General features: G+C 38.8%; 1 protein-coding gene and 1 long non-coding RNA gene across 3 annotated transcripts in view; one reads left to right on the top strand and one right to left on the bottom strand.

Annotated features, from left to right (window-relative positions):
* LOC148187217 (uncharacterized) overlaps window positions 1-21,726 on the top strand; it is a 190,454-nt gene that overhangs the window by 79,161 nt on the left and 89,567 nt on the right. Inside the window, exon 3 of the long non-coding RNA XR_015779009.1 lies at window positions 15,592-15,676. This is a non-coding gene — a long non-coding RNA (uncharacterized LOC148187217). The remainder of the gene's footprint in view (window positions 1-15,591; window positions 15,677-21,726) is intronic.
* The window catches only part of doc2b (double C2-like domains, beta), a 150,039-nt gene that overhangs the window by 53,038 nt on the left and 75,275 nt on the right, over window positions 1-21,726 (bottom strand). The window contains exon 3 of one of the 2 annotated variants that reach the window (XM_088088910.1): window positions 9,105-9,128. The exons of the other annotated variant lie outside the window; for it this stretch is intronic. Coding sequence (XP_087945036.1) covers window positions 9,105-9,128 — 24 coding nt within the window. The remainder of the gene's footprint in view (window positions 1-9,104; window positions 9,129-21,726) is intronic. 2 annotated transcript variants of the gene reach the window in all.

Raw genomic sequence — 21,726 nt, 5'->3', positions numbered from 1 at the left:
ATCCTGTCTGCACAAAATAGGACCATGGTGACACTAATTTCTCTAGCTGACTCTGATAAACATGTCCACGTTATAACAGCACGTAGACAGTGTCAGATATACTTAGATCCCTGACATCTCAAGAAAGGATACTGAACGTCCAGACAGAAGAGACTACAGTATGAAAACAGGCAGTGAAATCGAGAGGAAATACTAACGACACGAGTGGGTCTTTCTCTGCGTCTTTTTGATTACATTTATGTTTGTCAGTCACGATTTCATACAATAAGATATTGCTTCAACAGGATTACAGTGGTTGTTAGAAAGGACAACTTCAGTCCTTCTAGGATTTTGTTTTGTGATTCTGGCTGATATTCTGTAAAGCATAATTTATTTATTTTTTTTGCTTTTACTTGTACCTAACTGTCATCCCTGCAACAGAGTTAAGAGCTACTTTTATTATTTATAGGCAAAGCAACAAATACACAGTTCATACTGTACAGCCTGCATTAAATTAATATATGATTTAGCCTTGGATAACACACACATACAGCAACAGGTTTGTGAATTAATGCTGCTCCACTGTATGTGCTGATGTACGGCAGCATCAGGACCTGTTACAAAGAAGCAGGCTTACTAATGATCTGAATTTGTAAATTTAGAGGTTACTGAATGCATGAGGAGAAAGTTGAATCCAGAAACACAAACTAATAATCTTAGATAATTAAAACAATAAATCATTTTCTTTCTTTGAAAAATTGAATTCTTGTTATGTAACAGCGAATAAGGTGTAGGTTTTGTTTCTGAAAAAAAAAGTTAATCCCATTTTCTGCACTTGTGTACATTCATGTTATTCCAGTTATGATTAAACTGATTTTACTGTTTCCCACCCATTATGATGCCAGAATAGAAACAACAATCACAAAAACAGAAATACTGTATATCTGCATCCTAAAATCATGTTCAGCTTCACTGGTAGAAGCCTGACATTTTATGATCAGTGATAATAAATTGATTAGATTAAATAGATTTCTCTAAACTCCAAAAATTTGCAAAGGGTGTGGGGGTATTTTTTAAGCCCTGAGTAGTGTCTGCAGGTTACGTCTGTATCTACATACAGCAAACCTTCCATTGATAAGGTAGGAGATACTGTCTGTAGCCTGAGAGGCAAAACCCAGGGCAATAAGGGCTGCAGACCAATTTCTGCACCGCTCATGGCTGCTCATTATATTTAATTGCTGTCAGTGGAGGTAATTAGGCGACCCACGTGAGTTTATCAAGATTTTCATCAACTCTCTTCTCTTATCTAGATTTTGGCCGCTGGACAGTCAGAGGTTGCCAGTTAGATTTTAAAACTGAAGCTGTAAAGATTGGAACAGGAATTAGATTATGCCAAAGTGCAGGATATGTGGGGAAGAGAGACTCGGAGTAGAAACATAGCCCCGGCTCCACGGTGGAGGTTACAAACACCTGTCCTCAAAGGGGCAACATAAAGCTAATCACAGTGTTTCCATGATCACAGCAGTAAACACACACGGCATTTTCTTTTGTGCACTGTTGATCTTACTGCACAGAAGAGAGAGAGAAGATGATGGGATGTGTATGAATGAAAAGGTGCTGAAGTGTCCGAAATATGCCGCCACATAGGGACATGTTAAGCTTGATTTGTCAAACTTGGTTCATGTAGCTCTGAGCGGAAGTGAAACACAAGGGGTCAGTTTTCTCTTGTTTCTCGGGAAAGTGCCTTCTAATGTCAGTGCTCCAGCAGCAGCTCCAACATGTTCTCATCCCAGTTCGTCACTTATTGACGCTTTGCAGTAGTTGCAAAGCGATCTTGCGTAGCTTGAAGTTTCTGCATTCTCGTACTTGCATGGACCACGTTTCTGCCCTTACTTTCTATGGTAATAGTAGTCAATACACTTAATATATATCATCATTTGTCTAACATTGCCATAATAAATGAGAAAAACTATGAAATAACAACATTTTGACATTTGTATCAGGTGGGAGGTGGACTAAAACATATAAAACTAACAAATAAAATGAGTATTTAAGTGAATGTATCTGCATTGTAGTACAATGTGTGACTGTATTTAATAACTTCAATCAATCATTTGTCACATCATATAAGGCACAAACTCAGTGAAATGCAAATCCACCAGACCTTTTAACTTTTCTTTGTTATTTAGTCCTCTTTTTTACTCTCTTTTTACATTGTTAGCTGCTGCTTTATAATTGTCCATGTTTCTGGATGGTTCAGTTAATCTATTATTTCTTGTTGTGGATAGATTTAACCGTGGGTTTTGGTACATTTGCTTCTGTTGTTTTACAAATTTAATCCACCACAGACTGATAGTGTCCTTGAACATGCTCCAGACTCTGATTAGCTCCATCTCTTGTGTCACTGGATGGATACGTTGCAGTTTGTTTGCATATCTCATCTGTGATGAAAAATGCATATCAGTGATCCACTGTGTTTATTTCCTTTGTGGCTCAGGTTGAGCAGGAACAGGACAGCACCTCACATTTCCACTGTCACTCCAGTCAGCTTGTCTCAACAGTGTTCGCTACTTTGTCAATTCGGCATATTGAAAAGAGTGTCTCTGGCCAGGATTAAGCCAACAAAACATATTACAGTTGCTGATATACATTGGAAACACCACCTTAAATTTAGCCCAAATTTTGCGGAGAGCTGACAGAGAAACGACCGTCAACATCTGCGCCTACGCATCTTTCTTTTAGGATCATTAAATGTGCATTCAAATATTGCTCAAGGCCTTTATTTGTCTGCATTTTGAAATCGGTGGTTGAATGATGACCTCACAGTCAGATATGAAAGCCATGTGTGTCCAAATTTGTTTTGTTGGCCAAGTCGTGAATTGCCGGAGGGTAGAATTGTGCTTCTGGAAATTTATAAATTATTTTGAAAGTATAAAAGGTTGGCATTCTGTCTGTTTTTAAGTCGAAACATTTTTTTTTGTGCTGCACAGTACAGACACAATGAAAAGGACTAAGCGTGCCCCTAAACACAAAATTGGCGTCTATTTAAACAAATTCAGATTCATTCATTCAGATTAGGCTTACTGAGAAGATAATGAGTACAGCCGTATTGCTAATGACATATTTTCAAAGATGCATGCAGTGACACATGTCTGCTGCCATTGTGAGGACTGTAAGATTCAACAGAAAAAGCCAGAAAGAGCTGAGAGGCAGAGGGGTCTGAAAATAATGCGATACAACACAGTCAACATTCACTTTTCAACTCCAATCTCTGTGCCAGCCGTGACCCTTTCTCCTCAATCTTGTTTCTTATTTTCTCCTCCCTTACCAAAGGAGCAGCCTGGGTGAACTAAAATGTTTGGCGATACAGTATACATATAACATGTTTGATATACAACACAATCGCTTTGAGCTCTTTTTTCCCCATTGTGCAAAAATAAATCAGCTCAAAGCTAAACATCCAACCCAGTCGCCAGAAAACTGTCGGCATTGTACGTCTCCACAGACCACGCATACCTTACATTTAAACGTTATTGTGTTGTGGTTGTGTCTTCAACAGAATTACTGCTTCAAAAGGCTTTTTACTATATATGAAAAACTGCATTCATTCAAATTTCTTGCAGAGAACACAAGATTACATTATGCAACAAACATGCACATTCAATTTTTATTTTTACAGAATAAAACTTGAACGTGTCAAAATGTGTCTGTAATGCAACCTCTGTGAGCTCTGTTATTTTATTTCATTTTATTTTATTTATCTCCAAATACACTTCTCTGACGTCCACTTAACTTAGACTGTGTGTTTTTTAGACAGTGATGACTCACTTTTTTTCGGAGCATAATTTCGAACATACCCCTTGGAATGGCACCAAAGGCAGCCGCCTGTATCACCCATGGCAAGCGTCGTCTCTGTTTACATTTTAACAACGCTGAGGTTAACGTGTGGTTGGGTTAAGGCACAAAAATCACGTGGTTATGTTTAGGAGAAGATCCTGTTTTGTTATTTGTTGGTCTCAAACAGAGGTGTAACGCCATACACCATCTCCCCCAACTCACAATGACAAAGTCAGCTCATATTTTTTGTCACTTTAAAATTTCATGTTTGTATAAAACGTGCAAAAGTAATGTATTTGTTGTTTGCAGAAATGTACACACCAATGTTTTCCCCTGTCGACTGGGCGGTAACATCTCCTACGATTGCAACGTTACCTGCAACTTCTTGTTTATTGATTTTCGTTGTCTGCTATTATGTGCTCCTCCGTAATTTCTTGCTGATATTTGGTCGTACTTTTTGCCTGTTTTCCACACACAGTTACTAAGACGGCACTATGAGAGCTGATTGGAGGGGTTAATGTGCTGTCTTCATTTACCACTATTGTTGCCTTCAGCAAACACCTGAGCTATCATTTAAGCGGAGGCACATTATGAGGGGTTGGATTGGAGTGAACAGACAGCTGCGTCATGCTGCTGATTGCGAGAGCACACTGTGAATGCTCGGTTGATCATAATTACCGAGGGTTGGAGAAAAATGACCACTGCGAAAGGCAGATGGGTAACATGCATCAGTGTATCCACACACCTCCCATCTCACACATACTCATTCATAACAGTTCCTTTGAATAACAGCCTTTAAATGCTGTGAAATGAAGTTGAGCTCTCTTTGTTTGGGGAATGATGAGCTTCCTTGACATCTTTCAGAGGAAGTGTGGGGTGAAGTGGGGGTTTGGCGTGTGTAGTTGTGTCCGGTTTGGAACTGGAGTTGATTTGAAAACATCATAATGACCAGAGAGAGTATGTGCGCAGAGGCTACATTTAAATACTGCAAAGAGCATGTCTGCAGCTTTATTAACTATAAATTAAGAAAGACAACATCTAACATATATCACAGAAGTTTAGATTAAATTTAAATCATATGAGCTACTGTAGAACATGGTTTCCGTTTCAGTATTTGGAGACATATTTACCTGCTTTACGGTTCATCATTTACATCCATGTATGTACAGTCCTATACTGAAATTGCAACTCATTACTGAGGAGCTCCAGCTATAGGTGGAAATTACACTGATTTGAATCATTATGTTAAGTTTAGTACAAAGTTCCCGGACTTAGTAACTGCATCCTTTTTTGCATCAACAAAGCTGCACATCAGTACACTCATCAGCAACCGCTTATCCAACGTGTTCTCATCCCAACTCGTCACATAGTGCCACTTTGTCAGTGACCTTCCACGTCTGCTTATGATGTTTTAGGTATCCTTCTTCATCAGCTGTTTATGCTCCAAGATTACTGTGATGTCAGCAAAAGCACGTGGTAGGATGATGCAGCACATTGTTATGTTTGCACAACATAAGAAAAGGGCAACCAACACAGACCGTCATGATGGTTAAGTTTAGGCAAAAGAGGCACATGATATAGTGTAGATTAGACAAATAACCTCACATCCACACGGTAACTTAAACATGCACTCTCGCATGAAAGTCAGGTGTTTGTGGGACACAGCCTTAGAGTGTCATAGTTTGACATATTGGGCCCCCAACCAAGCATCAGTATTTGTCGGGTCAAGCAATTCTTGATGCTTAGAGCAATTAGCGTGGTACAAGAAGCGATCAGTCTGCATAGGCTGGGAGGAGAGGTGGATGGGTCAAATAAAACACTTTGAGGGTTACTTTGATAAGTACAGTGTGATCATAATTGATAGAAATGATGCCCAAAACTATGAAAATAAGACTCATATTCTAAGAAAGATTATTTTTTGAAACACAGTTATTGCATCATGATATTTTGTGCAGAATTTGCAAGTCCCTAGTGAGAGCACAGATGCAAAAACTGATTCCATCATTGACAGAAATAAGTCTGCACTACAATCAACGTGAGGATTAAAGCCTAATTAAGATTCATGTACCCCACATTTGTCAGACACAAACAACATAGCTTCCATATTTACAGGTCCGTGTTTTAGGTTTACGGTGCCTGTTATGTGCATTAATCTTTTATAAAGCCTCAGAACGTAGAGTTTATTTTAAGCTAATACTGTTCATGTGTGTTTTCAAAGCTGCATGTCCCTCATGGGTGCTTATTTTCCACTGCGCTATCGGCCTCTTGGTAAGCCAGGGCATATGTCTTCATTACCATATCTGACTGGCCTGCTAACAGGGAGGTGGGGGAGGCATCAATCACCAGGAGCAGCAGATAAGAGGATGGATGAGACGGAGCATTGATCTCATCCACAGGGAGCTGACACACAGTGGTGTTGAAGAAGGGGTTAATGCTTCACAAGCCACCTGGGATCAGTGGAGGTGCTCAGGGTCAAGGCGACTCGAGGCGATCGCAGAGTGATGGAAGTAGGCAATATGGAGAGCCAGCAGATGGGTCCCATTCATCACCAATGAATGTCAACGTTGATGATCGAGAGGCTTAAGGAGGAGAGGGGTGGAGGTGGGGGTTGTGTTGCAGGGTCACGCTGGGAAACGTTAGTTTTGATGTCAGTCATGCCATTGATAACGTGTCATTGATTTTGTGGAAAAACACAGCAGACAGGCTGATTTGTGGTTTTTGTCGCTGGGGAGCTCAACTGAAGTAGCATTTAAAGAGCTGTCGGGAGGTAACTTTCTCGTCACTGTTCATCACTGCTGATTGTTTTGTTTTTAATCTCATTTAGAAACAGCTAAACATAGAAGACATAGCAAGGGCAAACTCTGTTTTAATGCAGTTTTCCCTGGGTGCAAGTCTTCTTTTGCATCTTTGTCTGGCAATTTCCTGACGCCAAACAAAGGCGTTTGTGCTGAGGTCGGATAACATTAGGGCTGAGTATCAGCAGTCAATCCCTTTAAGGTATCGACTGAAATAACCCAGTACCAAGTAGTATCACAACTTCTCCAGTCAAATGATTCGTGCATTAGATACTTTTCTGACCCAGATCTAGAAAAAAGTGACTATTTGTATGGTTTTCCTTGCAGCTAATCACCTCAAGCTTCGACGTATGCGATGTGTGATTGTCCCACTCCCACGCTATGGATTTGACAGAGTTGGTAGTTTAGTGTGCTGAGATGCCAACAAAATGTTCAGTAAAGAATATTATACTGGACGACCTGATGTGGTGTCTGGTGGTATTTTAGGCAATGCTTCTATTCACATGATGGGTATTGAATGAAGTCAAAGTGCTCTGTTTATAAGGAAAAAATAAAGTTCTGCCTTGTGTTATCTGACTGTGTTAAAGCTGAGGAGGCAGCACAGGCTGAACAGAACAACTTTGGTGCTCATTTTGACAAAATTTGCATTACAATCTGCTCAGACCACCTTTTTTCCAAATGCATACGCAGGGCAGTTTTCTTAGCTTTAGTTGGCAAAGGTGTAAGCCAGTCCAATTCCCAGAAAAAAATGTTAGCACGTTATGGTTCTGCTAACCATAGATACATAAAATTTGCTAATTTTAACAACGCCATGGTTAATGTGTTGAGGCATAAAAACAACTTGGTCATGGTTAGAAAAAAAAAACGTTTTGCTTTAAAATAACTAACTTTAGGGCAAAATCCTGGCAAAAAAACTCTGTAAAAAAACAATGGCCTTTTTTGGCACCATCCTACATTTGGTGTCTAAGAAGTTGTTGCAAACACAGCAATGACTTTCTACTTTTTTACACTTTTTTAAAAAAAATCTACTGCAGATTGAGATGTGCATCAAAAGACAATTTTAAATGTGCTAGAAATATTCAATTGATAACAATGTGATTAACACAGCTCTAGCTCTAGGCTATTGTCGGTTTCTGGGTAAGACGGGCAACTTATAAATTGAGCAGTGGAAAAAGGGGATTTTGGGTCAGGGAATGCAGCAGTTCATCAAAAAATAGAAATTAAGGGGCGCCCAGTGGCTCAGTCGGTAGAGCAGCCACCCCATGCGCAGAGGCTGTGTCCTCACTGCAGCGGCCGCGGGTTCGAGTCTGGCTCCTGTCCTTTGTTGCATGTCATCCCATCTCTCTCTCCCCCTTTCATGCTATATCTGTCCTATCAAATAAAGGCATTGATATATATATATATATATATATTAGTGCTGGGCATAGATTAATTTTTTTAATCTAGATTAATCTCACTGCAATCCTGTAGTTAATCTAGATTAATCTAGATTAAAATTATAGATTTGAATTTTGCCAAAGACATTCAAAATAATATCTATCTATCTAAATGATGAAAATGCATCACAAACTGCTTGAGAAAGCTGTTCTACTATAATATTTGGTAAAGAAAAATAATGTTCCATAAGATTTACTTTGGTGTTTAACTTTTTTTTATTTTGTTAAACACAGACATTTAGGAACACATGTTCTGTCTCCATGTGGAAAAAGCTTTTTCCTGCTAACTGGAATGAACAGCAGAGGGCGCAGCCTCTGATAACATGACCCTAACTGAACTGTGGGCCTACATTAGAGGTCATGAAGAAGACCATTAACAGTCAGTCGCTTTGTGACACGGCTTGAGCCTAATCACTCCAGTCACTCAGGCAGACCAGCTTCCGCCTTCTTCACGCCCCCTCCGCGTAATTCGACCAGGTATACATCCGCGCTTAAACAACAAAGTGAAATTGGTGCCTTGCTCACTGTATAGACCCAACTTAGTGAATAGTTTATCGCGCGATAAGAATCCCGCGTTAACGCAGCACGTTAACGCCGTTAACGGCCCAGCACTAATATATATATATAAAGTAAAATCAAGTAACTGAGCAACACTGATCCGTGATGTGGAACAGCAGTTTGTATATAAGGACGAGTTTACCTTTCATTAATCGGTAAATTGGTTGACCTTTTAGGCCGAGTGTAGTGAATCACTACATAGCTTTACACACTGTTGTCCCTATTCATTATCAAAGTGTTCACTTTAAATAAGTCGACTTGTCTTGGAGATTTACAGTGGACACGACTGTACATGCAGATAACAGTGGGACCAACAGAAAAACAGTGGAAGCATTAAACTGATGGAATCACGTTACACTGACAATGAGAGGGAGCTCAGAGGAGGTTAGCCAAGGGTTGGTGATGGTTTACTTCAGGGTTCACTGGGTCTGGATGTGGTTAGATAAGAGTATTGATTAGTAGGGACTGGTTGGGATTTGAGCTTATCTCAGCGGCTTACCTTCTTGTATCTGGGGACAGGAAGCTGTTTTTTCCAGCACACATAAAGCAGCAACACACAGAGACGATGCAAGCATGCAAAAGAGTAAAGGTGGAGGAGACAAAGAAAGATAACATTGATCATGTGAAATTAACGTAGAAGCAATTAAAATTAACATGCAAAGAAAAGAAGACAAAAGAAGTAGAAGCAGTTTATAAACTTTGTGAACTAGTAGTTTGTTGAACCGTAGAAACAATCTAAGTGTAAGAGCTAAAAAATGCAGTGTTTGTATGCTAATTACCTGTTTCTTGGCAGTGTGAGTGTTTGTAGCATCTTTAAAGGAACAGTTTACCCTTATGTTTTTCAAAAATACATACTTTGTGTGTCATTGTTGAAGATTTCTGCCTTCTCTCTGTTATAATAGAACAAGATGACACTCTGCTTGTGGTGCTCAAAGATAATCCACAGACCTTGTTGTGAGCAGTAAATAACTCACACCAGAACAATCTGGATTGATAAATAGTACTACGGTTAAGAAAAAAAAATGTGTATTTTTTATTTTGGATGAACCGTCCCTATTAGTGTTGTCATCATAGTTAGGTTGCCAGGTTTTGTACTATGATGCCCGAAACAAAAAACACACTTTACTGATAAAGAACAGATTAAAAACTGAATATAAAAATCATAGCAGTTGTTCATCTAGAAATAGTAAGACTATTTTGTCCTTTTAAAAAGCAAATGTCTGTTTTTGTTTTTCTGTTGGTGTTCAGATATAAAAAAAACAAGATACAACATGTTCATTAGTATTAGTATTAGAAGTGCAAGTCGGCACCCCAGCTGGCCACCAATGTCATTAGACATTGATAATTTAGGTTGTGACGTCAGATGACCAAAATTCATGGTCAGGACAAAGTCCAGTGCCAACACCAATTTGATGTAGTATACAGAGATGAAGATGGATGACAATGGTACTTTCTTGGATTTTAGATACTGAAAACTCAAATTAAAACCAAATAATGTATGGAGAAAGAAATGTCTGCAAAATGTCATCATGTTAATGTACACACAGTTCTGTTCAGCATTTAAAATCAAATTTTTGATGTAGACTTCAATGTCTTTCTGACATCATTTTTACATCTTGTGCCACCTGGGATCTTTTTAAACCTTGTACAGAGCCAGGCTAGCTTTTTGCACCTGTTTTCAGTCTTTATGCTAAGCTAGGCTAACTACCTCCTGACTCCAGCTCTGCAAAAGTCAATTTTTTCATCTGTCGTTTGTAAAGAAAAGGAGCATATCTCCAAAATGTTGAACTATTTCTATAAGCAGATGAAGCGCAAACTTAACAAAACATTTTTTAAACAAAAGCAGACAAACAAATGCCTTAGTCCAAGAATTGAAAGCAGCAGTGTTAACTGTTACGGCATGAATCACAATTGATTTTCATTGTGACCATGACATTGCAGCGCCTCGCTTCATCTTGACTGAATGGTCTTGCAGGAATGTGTATTTGACATTATATCAATATTTAGAGCTGAAATGTGACAAGTTAAACAATAGAAATAAATGATATCGCAGGCTTTTTTTTAAGATGTCCTTTATATACTGTGATGCAGGGATTACAAATGAAGACAAGTTGTTTTATGAAGCCCTTTTTATGTAAAACCAGCGACAGAAAACAGATACAAACAAGGATAATGAATACAAAAGAGCAAAAACATCTCCAAGAAACAGAGCCTGTGTGTGTGTGTGTGTGTGTGTGTGTGTGTGTGTGTGTGTGTGTGTGTGTGTGTGTGTGTGTGTATTTTTGCGCTCCCACACACGAGTGGGTGGGCGTACTGGGCAATGAAAGGGCAGTCTGCTGAAGAAGGAAGAGAATGAAAGACTGCAGTGGAGTGTTAAGGTAGGTTGTGATGTAGGCGGTGCTGAATAAACAGGTCTTGGATCTGCAATTGAATAGTGAGACAGTGTCTGATTCACTGATAAGGGCAGGAAACCTGTTTTTCTATGAAGGGAGGCGCTGTCCTCAGAGAAAGTCTTCACTCAGCTATTTACTTTAACAGAGTGGGATGGCGGGGAGGGATGAGACGAGGTATGACTACACTCGTAGAGAGAACGAAATCAGCAATATATCACAACATGAGGTCAACTAAAGCCTTGAAAAGGTCTAGTATGTGAATGTAATATACCCCTGACAGAACATCAACAAGTGTGTGCTGCCTGCTGATCACGCTAGATACAAAAACACAGATATTTAAAAAATTTTTTCATCTCTGTCAAGTATAAACAAATATACTATTGAAAGTTGTTACCTGGCATTGCCTCCCTAGATATCCAGCACAATCCCTCTTCTAATTTTTTCTAGTAGTGTTGTGAAAAACACTGATTTATTGGTACATATTGATTCTGAATATTTGAATATTGTGCCAATACTTATTTTCTGCATTATCAATACTATCAATATTACTTTGTCACCCTCTCTTCTCTCCAACAGCAAGTTGACACTCACGCCACTGCAGTGCCCACATCGCCCCGCCTCACTCACTCACAGTTGCTTTCTTCCAATTTCGTGACAACACTAATTTCTAGTTGTTCCAAATGGCTGCACACGAAGTTGGAGTGAAAAGCGAGCGATCATAGAGAAAGGAGAGAAGCTATATTATTTAAATACGGGGGATGAAAGCTCATATTGTCACACAGACTCTCCTGGAAGAAAGTCATCGTGTTGCACTTGGCTGTTCACATGAAAAGTGACAGACATAGAAATCAGTGACCTTCTTCAGGACACTGTAAATGTCCCTCCAGTTTGGCTGAAGGAGTCATTAACCCCGAAAAATTTCCCTGCTACCAAGGTAGTTTCATTTTGTTTGGCCAGCCTGAGAGCTATTGAAAGTACATCACTGTTTAGTCAAAAACTAGTACATATGCAGAATCTGTCTGCAGTTGTACAAGATTTAGGAGTTTGAATCACTCTGGTTTCTGTTTGTAGCACTCACGATCACATTTGCAGTGTAACAAAGTACATTTAATCAAAAACTGTACTTAAGTACAAATTGGGGTACTTGTACGTTAGATGAGTATTTCCATTTCATGGTACTTAATACTTCCACTCAAGTACATTTTAGAGGCAAATGTACTTTTTATTTCACTACATTTATTTGATAGTTTTAGTCACTTTGCAGATACAAATTATACAAAATATAATCAACTAAGGAATCATGATTATTTTTGATATTTTAAATTATTAAGATTAGCTCCATTCTTACCAGCCGCAACATTAAAGTGATAAATAATTGTAATCCAGTTTTAAACATTATTCTGAAACGGGCCATTCTTTATAATGAGTATGTTTACTTTTTGATGCTAATACATTTGTACTTCTTACTTATGGATGATTTTGAGTATAGGACTATAACTTTTGCATGATAATTTTTACAGTGAAAGATCGAAATACTTTCTCAATCACTGCACATTTGAAAGGGCTCTGGTTACTTGCAGGTAAATACTCCATATGGAGAGCAAAATAGGCAGAATGCTTTGGCTGAAATGCAGTCTTGAAACACATCACCCGAAGACGATTTAGCTTTTTGTAAACTTTTTATCTGCATTCATATGCAGAAGTCTGTATTTTTTTAGATATAGCATTTGATATTTATAGATTTATTTAGTGTATTGATAAATACATTCGATGATTTGTTATTTTACAGATATTGTTAATCAAACTGTAAACAATGAGCAGTGCACAAAAGAGGAAGTCTTGAAATATCAGCCACGTCCCCCAGAGGCTGTATAGTTGTTACATGATAGCCAGTGGGTTTCAAGACTGTTTAAACACAACCCTTATGTGGCGTTGACACTATGAGCGACACAGCAACAGGATACAACTCATTTTCAAAGGAAGCAGCCGACATTGTGCTACAAACCGACGCCTGACACTTGTCGCTGCTGGTGGGTATAATACTCGACAAATCAGAGATTTTTTCAGCACTCCAGCGGTGAGGCGTTAACCAATCATTTGTTTTGGTTGTAGCTGTGGTGCTGTGTTATACAGCTTAGTGAACTGATGCTATGCTGACTTTATGTCCGTTGTGGTGCACGTGGGGATGCAATTAGACGTGTGACGTTAACATGGAACTCAGATACTGATCATTTGCAAACACATATTTTGACCAATGCAAACTTTTCACGTTATTGAGCAAAGGTGCTTTTTTGGAAGCAGCCGACACACTCAAGCCTGTGACAGGCGTTTAAGCAACACTTAAGGTGTGACTCAGCAAAAATTTACCCGGTCACGCTGTTGTGTTGTTGCTTATACAAGCTGTACTGCATGTGCAAAACTTTCATTCTGCAATCTGACCAGCAGTTGTTGAGATATTTTGTCGTGCACCAAACTTATAAATAAACAAGCTGACAGACTGGCTGGTATCACCACCCTCGGGTCCTGCCGCTACAAGGGCAACGTGAGCAAAAAAGTGATCCATGTTTAAAATTTGAACGTGTGGTTTATGTTTTATGTCTGAGTGCATCAGAATCAAAATATATTCTATAGAGAAGCAGCGGGCAGCGAGGACAGAAGAACCTGCTGCACCTGAACACAAGGAGATGTAAAACAGAGCTCAGATCAGCTGTGACCTGCTTCTAGCCAAGATAACAAATTGAAAAAGTCAGGTGTGAGGGAAACCACTTAGGAGCGGTGTTTGTGGACGCCATCAAAGTGTTGTAAGCCTTCCAGGCTGCGGTGTCCGAGGTGCAGGAGATTGAAGGCTGATACAAAGCACTTGACAGGTCGTTTCTTATTTTCAATGAAGCTGGAGGGGGACCGTTGAGATTCAGAGTGAGTGAGCTACAACACTTGGCAGTTGTTTCTAACAGAGAGGTGTAGGATTGTAAATTGGCCTGTAATTTATCCGCTCATGAAGCAGACAATGGCATGGGAGCGAGGACTGCATCTCTCCATACAGACGTGCCTCCTACAGCGAGGAGTTCTTTGGATAATTTCACGGTTGTGTGGTGATGTGTTGAGGCATAACAAGCTGTAAGGATGCCTGCAGTAGAACCAAAGCACAATGACAAGTCACTATCTCATTTTACCTGATTTTCGATGCACTGTAATGCTGCTTCATGAGGAAGCGGAGAGTTCTTTATTCAGCTGGGTCGAGAGCCGCTAGAGAAAGTGGCGGGGTGTTACTTTGTGAAATCTGAAATGGTACCAAATAGGAATGCAGGGTTTATTTCATGTTCAGGCGAGCTAAAAGGTGAATAGCTGATGTTTGTTTGTAGCAGCAGGTGAAGCTGTCCTTCAAACAGAATTAATGGACTAGAAGCTTTACACCATTCATGCTTTTATTGTCAGAGTGTGTGTGTGTGTGTGAACTCTTGTAACGTCATTCGCATAGCTTGTAGTGGGTTATAAGTGTATGTCTGAAGAATACAGCCTTCTATCAAGTGTATTTACATTCACAGCGCTAGCTGTATAGGACTGCATAGCTTTGAAAAAAGCCTTCACTATTTTGTTCACTTTTCTAGGACATAAAGTTAACAACATTGGGTTTTATTCATACATCAGTTTATTTATGTTTTTAAAAGGGCTCTGCTGCCTAGTCAGTTGTGGTATGTTCAGTGCAAGAAATGTACTTAATAAGCATATAAAAGTCAGTGCACTGAAACAAATTTGAAAAGGACAAACATCTTATTTTACGAAACCAAAACCAGTGATAAGTCTGGCAAGACAAACTCCTCACTTGAAAATAAAGCATACAGACGGAAGTTTTCCTCAGGATGGTGTTTAAAGCATGAAGAGAATAATAGCAAAGAAAAAGCAGATGAACAGCCTTTCATTGTTGTACAAAAGAGGAGTCCTACTAGAGCGCTACCGACTCAGTGGGGATGATAAAAGTTTCCCCATTGTGAGACTACAGGTTGCTGTTCTGTCAAAGTAAAGGTAGTTTACATATATATGTAAAAAAAGTTACTCTCTGCTAAAGGTTGTGATAACTTTTTAGAATAGTTTTTCTGCACCATTTTTTTTTGTTATTTATCCTTTAGTCTCAGTTTTCTTCTTATTTCTGTACATTTATGAAATGAATTCATTATACCTGCATGTATTGCCCATGTAGAAATCTACATTATGTTATATCTGCACATTTCATGTGCAACATTGACATTGCTTCGTTTCTAGTAGGGATTGTGCCACCAGAGTCTGGTATTTTAACCCAAACAGGATCTTTTCTTCACCCTAATTTAGCGTTTTTGGATTTTTTTTAATTACAATATGGCTGAAATGCAAAGAATGTAACACAGTTTAAAACTATCCACTACATAATAATGTCAAAATGTAATGTAGCCATGGTTTGCAGAAATGTACAATGACAACATTTTTTTCTGGCAGTTGGTTTAGTATTGCTATCGTTTACCTTATAATTGTAAAATACAATATAGTTGCAGCCGTGATAACTTTTGTCTGTGAGTTTCAAACTATAGCAATAATCATTTTCTCAATATGTGCTTTCAGGATGCCATTGGTAACCCGTTTGGTGAACTGGTTAATTAAATGGGTGCGATTCCGACAAACCTCAAACCTCCAGCATTTTTTAAAGGTAAGCAATGACTTTTACCTTTAACATTTACATTTAACATTTAACATGTGGAAAAGCCTTTGCACCGTGTTTTGAAATACCAGTTATGATCAAGGTTGCTCCAGCTTAACTCTGCACATGCCATATATAAATAATTTTAACAAAAAATAAACACTCTCCTGTGGCAGAGCCTGCAGAGGATATGCGTCTTGATGTATATTGACATATTAATGATGGCGAGGACCCATTGTCATAACAGAATCTCAGTTTTTGGCTCAATTAATTATTGACTTTGTAGTTCTTGAGCCTTGCCCTCCCATTTACTCCTCTTTTTGTAGGATGAATGAGCTCTGTGAGATCTGGGCACAAATCAATGTGTTCATGTTGATTTGACTCGAGTATTGTATCTGTGCACAGCTAAGAAACCACAATATGAATCATCAGGTCCAGTGTGTCTCACCTCAACATCCTGCTTCAACTGGAAATGAAGTGTGACACAAAGAGCCGTTTACCTTGTAGCTTTAAAACTAGTGACATTATTGAGTCTCGAGCTGGTGTGATATCAGGGAAAACTCTATTGATGTCTGAGATGTTGGATCCAGGCCTGTGAGTCATTTGTACAATTCAATGAAGTCTCACCAGGAGCAGCTACTATGTGAAGGTAAAACACCCCAAAGGCTGAGATTTAAACCAAAACTCCTTTATATGAGTTTAATTCCAGACTGCTCCAGTCGGCAGAGACCATGTAGAGGAAGGGCTGCTAGCTCTGAGCTATCTCTGTCCCTCTGAATGTCTACATGCATGTGCGCCCTTTTAAATCAATTAAAGCCTATTTGAAGGGGCTTAATTGACTTATTTTCCATCATGTGAGCCATTACAATGGATGTGGCCTGATTCACTTACTGCAGCCAGCAGTAAGATGCTGGAGCTGTAGATGGAGCGATGTCAGTGAGGTTATTGTTATTTTTCAACCTGGACCCTATTTTCCCCTGTTTTTACTATAGGTCCACAATGCAGTCCCCTCTTTATACCAGCCCTTCACTTTTACACAGAACCAAATGAAGGCGGCATTATGCTGCTCCAGTGTGTCATTATACACTGCATCCCGACATCCCACAATCAAAAGAGGCACGTGACTTACATTTGCGTGACATTAAACACACAAGCATATAAGAGATGCGTCGGCAACACTTTATAAACAATAACAGAGGTATAACATGTCAGTCACAATCATTTACCTTCTCTGTTATATGGCGACTAATCTCATCCTCTACTCGGAGGGTGAGGAGCTTTTGAGTCTCATTGTTTTGCCAATATATTTTAGGTGGTGTAGCTTCTCATCCTTGGTTGTCAAATACCAACACATACTCGTTTTGCACGGGACACAAACAGCAGTGTCCTGGGTGAAAGCTTACGTATGTTTGACCAAGCCACCCTATATGAACTTTCTCACTTTTTATTCTGCATCAGTGATCACTGTGCCTGCTGTTCTGCTGCTCTGTGTGTGCCCAGAGTACTCTCTGCGCTCCGACACTGTTGTGCAATGCTGAGCTAAACAGTAAGGAAATTCCAGCAGCACTCCTAATGAATGGTCCAGCTCCAAAAAAAGAAAATCAGTTTGTGGCAGCAGATGTTTTGAAAGTGGCGGGCTGCCACGAATAAAGGAATGTGTGGGGAAACCCTGATGAAGCTCGCTACACTGAATGTGAGAAAATATTGAATAGGCTGATGTTGTCAGCTCAATGTAACAGATTATAGTGTGTTATCTTTGTAAATGCTTAAATATTTTGAAAACTGATGAAGAGAAATATAAAGTCTGACGTTTACTGGCTGCTTCAACCATATTCCACTCACTGTGAGTCATTAAAAGTCAGGAAAAATAAGCAGGAGCCAACTGTGGCAAACTGAGAGCTTCTGTATGCTGCACGTGATAGAATATTCCTTTATCATCTGTCAGCAGCTTTTTTTTAGACGGCAGCAAAGAGGCTAAATGTCTCTGAGGGTTTCATAATAATATACTTGTCTAAACAGACATGTGATGAGTAAATAGCCACTTACTGGTAACTATTTTCTTAATGGTTTTATATTTGATTGATAGATGCCAAGATTGTCATCAGTGCTCAAAGCTCCACCATTTGTGCCCACACCCCGAGCTTAATTGAAACACTATTTGATGTCACTGTAATGTCTTTGGATCAAACGAGCGCCATTTTTCCTCCTCCAGCAGTGATTTGTTTGGTGGGATGGATGTCAGTGTGGAAACTGACAAAGGAAATTACCCCTTTGAGAAAACATATGGTTTCATGCTATAGTGTAAAAATGTCCTACAGGATAATAATATTGATAATAATAATAATAATAATAATAATAATAATAAAAAATAAGGCTAAAGGATAAGGTGTCTGAGTTTGTTCTATGGTGTAAAGAAGAAAGGCAGTCATTTTACCCTGTAAGTGTAGCCCTCATTAAAAAATCAAAAGGTAATTATCAAATACTTCTGGCTCTCAAACTGTTGACATGTCAAGGTGAAAGCTTTAATTAAATGTTAACAGGAGAGTCTATGGGCTTTTTGTCCTACTACTTTCATCCTCATCGCATGGTTCAGAGCCACCCACAAATTAATTTAAAAGTAGATTACCAAGTGTGGTTAGTAAGAAACCTGCAGACTTCTTACTTTGTTATCCAAATTGCTCCACTATACTCTCAGAAATATCAGTATCCATAAGACCTTTACAAAAATATTACACAAACACTGAGCATAATGACTTAATTTTTTTTAGTGGTACAAAGAACACAAGTCAAACAGTGCCTTGCTATTGTGCCTTTGTTATTTTGGTGCGTGGAAATAAGAATGAGAGAGGTACAGTGAATTACTCATTCCATCCTTTTGAATTATACAAAGCACTAAAAAAGACGAACACAAAGTGACTGAAAATTATATATAATTCACTTTGTAATAATAGAGCAGAAAGAAAAATGAGAAAAGTGGAAATACAGAGCTGATGATTGGCAGCTTAATTGAAGGGCTATAATGCAGGTAGCATTTTGTCTGTTGTGCTGGGTGGGTGAATGAAGGGGCAGTGAAGGACAGTGGACACATTAAAATGTATAAGATGTGGGAAGGCCTTTCGCTGCAGAATTATAATATGATCTCAACTTACATACATCCAGCACATACCGGTCTATAGGCTCTCATTACACTCGAGAAAGTTACAAACTGCCCAACTTTTGAAGTCCTTCAGACAAACAAAAGAGATGTTCGATAAGTTTTTAGAGGAAAGGACTTAAGACAGATTGCTGAGGGACTTTACAAGTGATAGTAAGGACAATAAGAAGTGACTTATGTTGTCTGAGAAGTTCTGTCACAGGAACAAGGCTGTTAATCAGTGGATTTTTATTGTCAGTGGTCCCAGAAATTCCCCTTACATTGGACTATTGTGCAAAAAGTGGTAAACATCCAATGCCAGCATTCAGTGTCAATACAAAAAGTAATGTGCTCTTTATGTAGCAAGGCAGAGGAGAAGTGAATGGGAGTCTGGATGTTAGATGAGTGTGTGGTATGCTATGTTTCTAATGCTACAAACTTGATGTCTTTCTAACCTAAGTAATTTTTACCTGATTTTAAACATCTGCAACTGTTTACATGTCAAATGACTCCAAGTCTTGGAGTCATTTGGTTAGTTGAAGACTGCAAGGTTGAATTAAAAAATAAAACAAAATCCAGGGACTAAAGGCTTGAAATCGAGTGGTAATGTTGCATTGTAGGTAATGTAGGCACCAGGTGCCAAGGAAGAAGCATACATGGAATAAAAATAACATTATCTTTAGTTCTGCTGCATTGATGTTGATAGTTTCTTGTCCATTGTGGGTCTGTTGTACAAGTTGGTCATGGTTTGCTGTGCCACTGCATGCTATAGATAGATGTTAGAAACCTAAGCGAGGAAACTGTTGCAAAGACAGATGGGCAAATTCACCAAAAGATCGCATGGCTTTTGCAGCTTTTGTGGCTTTTGTGGCTTTTTTGGCAGCTAAACCTGCACCAGTAAGACAAAAAGGATACTGTGTAATTATCAAAGTACCTGCGAAGAGGGATTTGCAACCCTAACTCTACTCCTAAGCAAATCGCATCTCGGTGCTCTTTTACTATATTTAAATGAGGTAATATGCATATATGTTTGCACCCTTTATATGCAAATGAGTGTCTCTGCAAAAACAGTCTAGTTCACAAAGATCAGTGCTTACAAACACATGCATTTACATTGAAATTGTAAGTGTTTTAGAGAGCCATGAAAGTGAATGAAGTGCACTGACAGACTGGGATAATATGGTTTCTCTCTGTCACGTGAATTAATTTTTTTTTCCAGAATTTTTGAGGAATGCATCTGACCCTCATTGGTCAGGACCTGTAGCTTGCAGTCTTAAGATTTCATTTTATTGCTCTCTCTGCCATTGTTCGGCCTACTGTGTTCTTGGGCCAAAGCCAACATCTATACTTTGCTACACGAATAATTGCAATCAGACACAAAAACCCGGCAAATTTATCTTATTGGCAAAACTTTAAAGCCATGTTTGCATGTTTTTATCATTAGCACAATATATTTGGCAAAGTGTCCACAGTATCATTAAATAAAACAACACAACACAAAACGCAAAAACATAACACAAAACAAAAGCAAAAAAAATCAAAGGGCATTAGACCCAGTTTTAATGTTGGGTCTTTCCTAACAAGAGACACGAGAGGGTCAGAGTGACTAAGTGTTATTGATCAGAGTTGTATAGGAATAATCCCCTGTGCATCCCCCACATTTGACATATTATTCTTTTTATGAAAATTCAATTCAGTGGCCTTTTGCATTCCCTTTTAACCTCTTTCATTTGCTCACATTTTGTTGTCTGGTGACCTTTTGTCCATTTCTGCAACACACAACGTTTACTTTTCTGACCAAATGCCAACAAGGCAATGATAATATAGCATTGTGATATATCACTGCTTCATAAATATAAAACTCTGTCCCCACTGCAGGCTGTCACTCTAACCAACTCAGCAGGCAAAAATATCAGAATTTAGTGTTTAACCTTCTCCCATTCTCCTATAAGCCAAGATCTATAAGATCTCATCAGAGGAAGCTTAGCTGGAGTACGCTGGTACAGTAGCTATCGAAGCGACTGCAGCTTTGGCACCAAACAAACAAAAAAAAAAAAATCTGTGGTTAGAAAGAGAAATAAGGGATTTAAGCAAACAAATTAAATTGTGGAAATGGGTACATACAGTATCTGAGAGAGAAAAATCATTTTCTCTGGTTGGCTAGGCAGCAGCCGAAGTCCAGAAGCAGAGCAGTATAGAAAATAACCACAATAAATCAAGATGGCCTGATGCCCACTCTGCTGTCCAACACTCCTGCCAAGACCGGCTCCTCTGATGCCCACTTTCCTCCGTACCAGATATTCAGCAGACAGATAGGAAGAGTTATAGCTGCTGACAGCAGCCATGGCTGTCAGAACCAACACTTCATCACATGGGAGAGGACGACACCCCCGGCTTATATTTATCATGTATTGGATCAAAACTGTCTTCTTTTTTTATTAAAAAATAGATAGGGTTTGGTTATTGCAGTCCTCCTCCAATGTGGTGGATATTTATGCATGTTTTGGATAATTCATCAGTGCTAATGTGGTTGCACATAGGAAGCCTGTGAGCAGTATTAATTTAGCTGTAATATTAATCCACTATTGCCCCACACAGCTCCTCAGCTTTGCTTCTCTCACAAACAGAAATAAGTAAAAAACACATGAATAAAAAACTGAAAAAAAAATATGTTCTGGATATTATTTACCTCTTGCACTGTAATAGCTAATAACTTTAAAAAATGTGTTTGCATGGCACTTTTGCTATATAAGACATAATGAGTATTAGTATTCATAATTTAGCATTCTATTTAGGTGTGTATGTGAGCCCTAATGTGTTCAACATCAAATGAACAAAAATAACTTATGTGGTACGTAATTATGATACATTTCAAACAAATTGTGTGAAAACATTGTGTAGGTACACTGAGTATTTATGAGAATTA

The sequence above is a fragment of the Plectropomus leopardus genome, chromosome 15 (assembly GCF_026936395.1).
Source record: "Plectropomus leopardus strain MGB_pleo_1.0 chromosome 15, ASM2693639v1, whole genome shotgun sequence".
Taxonomy (NCBI): Eukaryota; Metazoa; Chordata; class Actinopteri; order Perciformes; family Serranidae; genus Plectropomus; species Plectropomus leopardus.
This window is presented reverse-complemented; position numbering and strand designations above follow the sequence as displayed.